General features: G+C 39.0%; 5 protein-coding genes across 5 annotated transcripts; all 5 read right to left on the bottom strand.

Moving 5' to 3' along the window:
• Positions 1 to 350: 350 nt before the first annotated feature.
• LSM04_000622 (Peptidase M8) lies at positions 351 to 1776 on the bottom strand (the record flags this gene model as incomplete). Its single annotated transcript, XM_067333927.1, has 2 exons — positions 351 to 379; positions 681 to 1776. The coding sequence occupies 2 exons, from the start codon at positions 1774 to 1776 to the stop codon at positions 351 to 353; spliced, it is 1125 nt and encodes a 374-aa protein (XP_067187616.1).
• A 2440-nt stretch (positions 1777 to 4216) lies between these two features.
• Positions 4217 to 4726, bottom strand: LSM04_000865 (RNA-binding domain; the record flags this gene model as incomplete). Its single annotated transcript, XM_067332785.1, has 1 exon — positions 4217 to 4726. The coding sequence occupies one exon, from the start codon at positions 4724 to 4726 to the stop codon at positions 4217 to 4219; it is 510 nt and encodes a 169-aa protein (XP_067187617.1).
• Positions 4727 to 5108: 382 nt separating this feature from the next.
• On the bottom strand, positions 5109 to 5528 carry LSM04_005180 (uncharacterized protein; the record flags this gene model as incomplete). The annotated part of the gene is made up of 1 exon (XM_067331644.1): positions 5109 to 5528. The coding sequence occupies one exon, from the start codon at positions 5526 to 5528 to the stop codon at positions 5109 to 5111; it is 420 nt and encodes a 139-aa protein (XP_067187619.1).
• Positions 5529 to 5914: 386 nt separating this feature from the next.
• On the bottom strand, positions 5915 to 6292 carry LSM04_007341 (uncharacterized protein; the record flags this gene model as incomplete). The annotated part of the gene is made up of 1 exon (XM_067330503.1): positions 5915 to 6292. One exon carries the CDS (start codon positions 6290 to 6292, stop codon positions 5915 to 5917), a length of 378 nt encoding a protein of 125 aa, XP_067187620.1.
• Positions 6293 to 6787: 495 nt separating this feature from the next.
• LSM04_004114 (Ribosomal protein L17) lies at positions 6788 to 7693 on the bottom strand (the record flags this gene model as incomplete). The annotated part of the gene is made up of 1 exon (XM_067329352.1): positions 6788 to 7693. The coding sequence occupies one exon, from the start codon at positions 7691 to 7693 to the stop codon at positions 6788 to 6790; it is 906 nt and encodes a 301-aa protein (XP_067187618.1).
• Positions 7694 to 7753: the final 60 nt, after the last annotated feature.

Below are 7753 nucleotides of genomic sequence, written 5' to 3'. Positions count from 1 at the left end.
TGCTGCTCCTTTTGCTTTCTCTTGTTCTAACGCATTATTCGCATCGACCTCATACGTGTCACGTACATTTTCACCAATGAAAAACTTAATGGTGGATTCTTTGGTTTCCTGCAACCCTGTGCACAATTCAGTGAAACTGGGACACACAATAGTTCCACCAGTTAGCACTGAACCCTTTAGGTTAATGGTTGCGCCATCCTTTCCGCACAAATGCCACTTACCCACACCTTCCTCCCCGTGGAGCTGTACACTAACCTTCTTATCATTATCACACTTCACTTTTGCACAAATGCCATGAACTTTCACTTCATTTCCACCTTGACCCTCTCCGAACACCGGGTTTTTCACATTTAGACACCGTGATTCTGGTCCAATGAGACTGCCAGGCATCAGAGTCTGGTTACCACCTTCGCAGAAAGTACCTATCAAGGGTTTGATTATTGGATAATCATCCATCAAGTCTTTCGCTTCCTGCTGTGTGTCTTCGTCCTTAAAATATTGGTATCCATTGGGTAACCTATTAAGGATGGTTTTCGTTAAGCACACACCAAGCGCAAAACGGTCAGAGGTGCACTGTAGGGCCAATTTCTCGGTTTCCTCGCAAAACAATACCCCAACATCAGTCGGTTTTAGATCTTTCTTACCTTCAAAGAACTCACATCCAGATTGATTCCCCCAACTCATCGGTTCTGCCATGTCAAATTTTGCCCTGTAAAATCCCATATCTTCAAATGCTGCTAGTGTCAGTACAGTGTAGTACATGCCAGTAACACCCATGCTATTACTGTACGTACTCATCAACTCATCCTTCGCGATACGCCGTTCCCAGTGGGAGGGTTTCCCAAAATTTCCATTCTCCAAATACAAACCCTCTAGCTTGCCCTTTTCACACTTGTAATGATTCTCCATCATTTCAACAGTTTTAGAGGACTTTACTATACTGAACACTTTTCCACGGGTTGAAACTCGTGTAGATTGCGGATAACTGTAGCCATCTTTTATCATTCCCAGATCTTTCATAAGGTTATATTCAAACCCTAGTCCATGTGCAATTTCGTGTGCAGTCAAACGAATATACTGCCGTGTGGGTTTGATTTCCTTTGGGATGAATCCGATGACGGCTGATGTTGGTCTCCCTTTCTCCTTCTCCTGAGTGCAAATCTCAACTTTTTTGTAACTGTCCCAAAGACCAACGTAAATCATAAAATCGACATAATCACTTCCCTGAACATTTTTCTCCACGGGATTCCTAAAGAGTTCGCAGCCAATTTGAATACTTTTTGTCACACTTCTAATTTGGTTATTTTCCCCCACCTTAAAGCGATTTACTTCAAGACGATCGGTGTGCAGTTTGATAGCTTTAGGCAAGATATCCCTAAAAAGAATATTTTTCTTATCCTCTGTCATCCCATCAGCACCATTGCATAGGAGTTTAAGTTGTGCAATCTCTTCACCAAGCTGTTCTGCAAGTTCCTCATCATTATAATCATACTCAGGCTTTTCTTCAATTTTTGTTTTAAGCTGTTCGTACTCTTCCAGTCCTTGATTTTTTGTCTTGCAATACATCATCACATCCTCCACAAATTTTGTATAGACGCCAATGCGGATGGGCTTCCAGTTTTCACCATTCTTAGCATCAGAGACGGTGTACGTCTGCAAAGCACTTTGTCCTTTCTGTGGTAATTGCTGCACAACACTGGCAGCAAAGCACCCGCAGGTGCAGTACAACAGAAACAGTGCAATACACAGCAAGTGCCGCATGGAGTACTTTGTCATTTCCCACTGTGAGTGCGTTTGTGTTGCTTTTCTAATGGCGTAAACAGTAAAAGAGAGGGGGAAAGGGAGATGAGTATAGAGAGATATATGTATATATAGGATTAATCAGAGAATCAAACACATGTATACATTGATAGTAATACTTTCAGAAAAAAAAAAAGAATTATAGTAGTTATGCCAAAAACAGAATGAGGGCAGATATCAATATACCCTCATCAATATACCCTCGTGTGGTATATTACCAATAGCACCTGCAACAGTGCACTGTTGGTAGATTTGCTGATTTATGATGTTTCCAACAAATACAGGCATAACAGGAATAATGAGATGCTTGTATTACCTTTAAACGAGTGGAAAGGATAGAAATAACCCATTGAAAGAGTAAATGATAACATGTGTTAGATCTTTCCTTTGTGTAGGAAAAGACTGTGTAAAACATGCTTGACTAACCCACCTACTCCCTTTTGTACACTATTTTTCTTATTTGTAATTCCAAGTACATGACTGTGAGGGGTAGTTGCTTGTATAGGCATTTGACTTTATGACTTCCACTTGATAATGTATCTTTTCTTTTTTTTTCTTTGGCACATCAATGTCAGGAGTATACGAACACATTCAAAAAAGAATATAAATACCAGGAAAGCCATACAATAATAGAGGAAGAATTGTAATAATATACCCATCAGCTACAGAAACACTCCTGTAGTTTTTTCCCTTCACCACAACAGAGACATTAATTTCCATTTGTGTTGGAGTTATCACAAAATCCATGGAACACCTCTGCACTGAGAAAAATAGCATTACAATAGCTCCTCCAAAAAGAGAGAGCTTAATTTCATTTTATTTTATCAAAGTGTATTGCAACAGTTCTTCAGTTGTTTTACTTTCCTTTCGTTTTTTGCTGCTGTTAACAGGTACCAGCATCATTGTACCATTACCACTCGATGCCTTTTTCTCAGAAAATAGAGAAACCTTTTCCTCTTCTCCACATATTGAGAATCCTTTGTCATTTGTACTGTGGAACCTCACATAAAGGTGTGAGTGGCCATTTCTTTCCAAAATCATATACATAACGTAATAATATTACAGAAATAAAGAAGGAAATATAAAGAGTATCAGGTGTTGTACACAATGTTTCCGCCGTAGTACTACTCACCTACTATAGTTGATGATTCAAAAAGAGTCATCATATCCGCACTGTTTTTATGCAATACAGTGCAATATCTTCTTCCTTATCCTTATTATTATTATTATTATTATTATTATTATTATTATTATTATTATTATTATTATTATTCTCAGATATAAAAGGATGAGGTGCGGTATCTCATCTTGATTGGTGTTCAGCTGTACAAAAATATGTCTTTAACAATTGTAGTAAAGGTTAACAGATTTCATAACTGAAAACGCAAGGCATAGAAAGAGAAAGAGAAAGGAAGAAAAAAATAAAGAAAAAAGAAAGAAAAAACATTGACAAGAGTGGGGTTTGAACCCACGCCTCCGGAGAGATGACGACCTGAACGTCACGTCTTAGACCACTCGACCATCTTGCCTCCGTCGGGACCCGGGTCAAAGATGAATGATAATAACTGGAAAAAAAAGAAGGAAAAAACAAAAATAAGAATAAAAAAACAAACAGATCCCCCAATTCTCTCTTTTTCTTTCTTTCTCTCCCCTTATGTGATATTGCCTGAAATGAACCGAACTCCTTCCAAAATTAAGGTTGAACTCCACAGTTAGTACTGCTACTCTACCCCCTCCTTATAAGGAAGTGAAAATAATAAATCATGCAATAAAGCGCTGAGAATAAATAAGACTGCTGCTATAAGCATTCGCCGATGTTCATGAAACCATTCCTTGTATTCCATATGACTTTTTTAATATATTTTTCTATGGAAAAAACAAAAACACAATAAATCAATAACAGAAAAACAAGGATAAAATAAATTAAGAGTCAAGACAAGATGAGAGTAAACACATACATTGTGATAGTTTATAATAAATGTAATATTATCCCTTGTAATATTTTATGCTTTTCTTTTTCTTTTACAGAGGTATATATATATATATATATATATATATATATACTTTTATATAGATTCCTTGCCTTCTTTTTTAAATGCTTTAGAGAGGCGTATTATATCGTATGTGGTGTAAGGGGGAAACTTTGTTTCTTTTCCCCTTGTTTTCCTTCTCTCTTTTCTCTCTCTCTCTCTTTTCTTTCGACTCTTTCCTAAGTTTTATTCGTTTCTATTGTCGACAGAATCACAATTCACCAAACACTCACACACACACACTTGTGGTATCCATTTATGTGCATAAAAGTATATTATGAGAAGGCTGTGTGAGGTGAGAAGGCATAAACGATTCAAACATCTTTGCATTTCTTTTTCTTTTTTGACTTCTTTTCGGCAATTTCTGTACCCTCTTTTTCTTATCCTTAAAGGTCATCAAAGTTTGCGAGAGGGTCATCCAATACAACCTTGTATCGATCAATGGCGTTTTCATCTTCCTCATCCGCACCGTCGTTGTCATTCTCTGCAACGAAGACATAATCAGATTGCGCGTTGTTGGCTTCTCGCTCATCGGTGGAGCGGAAATCACGTGGGATCACTTCATCCTTTACGAGGTTGCGCACCTCAGCGGGGGTATAACGATGAATAACATCCACAATATCATTGGTGTTAAAGGAGCGTCTTGCGATCAACACAACATCACCCTGAGCAATCCAAACCTTTCGTACCATTGCCCCACGAATAGCACCTATCGCCTTACTACCATCCGCCAGTTGAAGCTCAAGACGCAAATTTCCTAATGCCTTCTTCACTTGGGCATATTCCTCGTGTTCATTAGGATCAGCGTAAACGATATCACGCTTCTGATTCTGCATAATACCCTTAACATTACCTGCCTTGAAGGACTTGCCTCCCTTTCCCATATTCTTCGGCATCTTGACTGTATTTGTGGCTGCGGGGTGTGTATGTGTGTGGTTAAAACTTTACACAAAACTCTGTTCGACAGGTGTATAATATTTGTACAGAAGTCAAAAAAAAGAAAGAAAAGAAAAGAAAAAGAGAAACACATTTTTTTCTTAACCTCTTGGAATCCTGGATATGAACAGAGGCAAAAAAAAAAAAAGAAAAATCAAACAGATCAACTAAAGTTGACCCAATACCCCATTTTTCAGTTCAAGTGAATATTACAGATGGAAGCAGCAACCTTCAAAATCCATTATTAGGTGCAAACATTTTTGTGTTTCTTTTTACCGTTTTACTCCCCCTTTTCTTTTTTGTTGCTGGTCGATAACATTTACAGAAAATTACACTTAGTGATCATTCCTGCTGTACCAGGGAAGCAAAATGTGGTGTCTTGATCAATGTATTATCAAGACGTTCAGTAGCGACCTTCAATATGTGGGCCATGGTTTCTAATAGACCCTCATTTACCAAAACTTTTATAGAAACACTCGTCCTAGTACCTTTAGACGCAGATTCTACTGGCAGTACGAGGAACTCTAAATTACTCTTCACTTCTTGCAGTAGTGCAAGTTGTCTCTGCTGCCCCAATTGTAAGGCCTGTAAACGTCTCTCAATCTCTTGATACTGTCCTATCTTCTCCTCCAATGACACTGACAGATGCTGAACGGACAGACGAACAGTCTGTAGTATGTGGCGAAGATGGGCGGACTGGATCTGCAGAGATGTGCTCTTTAAAAGCCCCTGCAGTCTCTGGCGCCAGTGTTCAATATCCATCTACCTTACCAAAAGAGGAAGCGAGGAAACAAGAGGAAGAGGAAAGAAAAAAGAAGAAAAAAGAAACTGTGATTCAACCAGGGAATTGCACACAAACACGCAGAAAGAAACATAAACAGCGAAAAGACGTACCAATTCGCTAGGCTGTTAGCAAGTACAAAAAAAAGTGAAGAGTATTTCCAATACTAATCAAGATTAAAAAAAAAAACAAAGAATATAAATATAAAAAAAACAAGGAAACGGAGATGGGAAAGAGTAAGACTGGAATGCAATATACCAAAAGAAATATAAAAGCAAAGAAAAAAAGCCCACCTTATCGGGTTTATTGTGATGATTTATCTATAAGATCAATAGTAACTTGTAGAAATATATAATATTCATCCCAGTTAGAGTACTCTCCGGAGATATGAGCGTTGTGCTTCCAACTGATTAGCTTCCACGATCCGACGTAGATTATCGTGAGACCATGGAATAATCGGAAAAGATGTTGGTGGTAATGGATTTGGTTCTACTAACACGGGTGGGGATGATATTATGGCGGGTTGCTCAACTGGTGGAGAAGCCCGCGGTGACAGCGGGGGAGTTTTTGCAGGACCTTCTTTCCTTAATGGCGGTTTCTGCATAAAATGATTCTTATTCCGCGGTCCAGGGGATTCACCCAATTTAAAATGTGTATCTGGAAGATATTTCCAGTCATATTCACATGTTCGCAGGTTATATTGTGTAGGCTTTCCACATACTTCTTCCTTCTTTCGTATTGGCATTACTGTATCTTGCTCGGCATAAAATGTCTTCTTCCCCTCTGACTCCCCTCAACTCTCTGGTCTTTCAGTATTGTTGGGCGAAGAAACTCTTCGCGTCCCTTACTACCGCCTTTTATATATGTTGTATGAGATTTTGTTTCTATACAGTAGTACTTTCTTTTGTTTTTTTTTTCTTTCGTGCAACTATTTAACTACCGTTTCTATTACAACCTTTTTCTCGATTCGCCGAAGAATCTCCAAAAAGTAATCAAGATTAAAAAATAAAAAGAATGAAACGAGAGCTAAAACGAAAAAAAAAAAAAAAAAAAAAAAAAAAATAATAATAATAATAATAATAATAATAATAATAATAATAATAATATTTTGAATCGTAAGCAGAGGTGACGCGACAAGGTACCTGATAACAAAAAAAGAAAAGAATAATTAATAACAATAATATGGCATACCGACATGAGTGGTAACACCTTTTAATACTCCTTCATCCGAATAATTTCATCACGCCCTTTTCTCCGGTTCCGGACCGGCTCCAACGGGTGAAGGTTCTCCGCCTTCTCCTGCGGCAACAAAACTGTCGTCTTCGAGGTCTAGTTCCTCAAAATCGCCTGTATTAGCAAGCATCTCGTTGTGCCACTCTTCTTCCTCCTTTTCTGTCCAGAGTGGGTCTACATCACTGGGATGTGGTACATTCCGTACACCCCAGTATCGCAGTTTGGCATGACGAAGGCGCCACCAATGGTGAAATTCCTCCGTTTTAAACTTACTAGCCCAGCGGTCAAATGCCATCTGCATATGCGGTGGTCGCTGGATACCCTTCTCAGTCTCAACAATGCGAGGGGGAAGGAAAAAACGTTCAGGTCCAGTCGTATAATCTTCACCCTTATGATTATCACTAAGATCACGATTCTTGTATTCCACAAAGTACATGGCTACCCCATCAGTACGGCGACGACTTTTAAGACGAGTCATCATAGCATATTTTCCATGCATCTCTTTAAATCGTCGAGGGTACTCGTCAAAGGCCTTGTCAACCATAAGTGGATCAATTAAAAAATACGCAAGTTGCTGACGGGAATCTGTATCGCCTGCTTTGGCAAGTTCAACGACATGATCGGCTAATATGCGTAGTACTGGGGCACGTGCACCACCCACAATACAATAATCCTTTCGTATCATTTCTGTTACCATTCGTCGAGCAATCTGCTGCCGATGAAATGGACTGCGGGCACGAAATTTCGGTAATTGTCCTCTTTGCCAACCATAATCGGCCATGAGTGGTTCACTGGTGTCCCATGGTTTAAAAGTAATAGTCGGGTTGTCGTCAATACCAGCAAATCGTGCCTTACGTGTTTGTCCAATCACTGGCGGCGCTCTTCCAGCAGCAAAACCGGTACGCCTTAACATTGACTAAATGTTTCTCTTTTCCTTTAGTTATATGTCTAAAAAAAAGGCCAGTTGTGGCTA

The sequence above is a fragment of the Trypanosoma melophagium genome, assembly GCF_022059095.1.
Source record: "Trypanosoma melophagium isolate St. Kilda chromosome Unknown ctg49segment0, whole genome shotgun sequence".
Taxonomy (NCBI): Eukaryota; Euglenozoa; class Kinetoplastea; order Trypanosomatida; family Trypanosomatidae; genus Trypanosoma; species Trypanosoma melophagium.
This window is presented reverse-complemented; position numbering and strand designations above follow the sequence as displayed.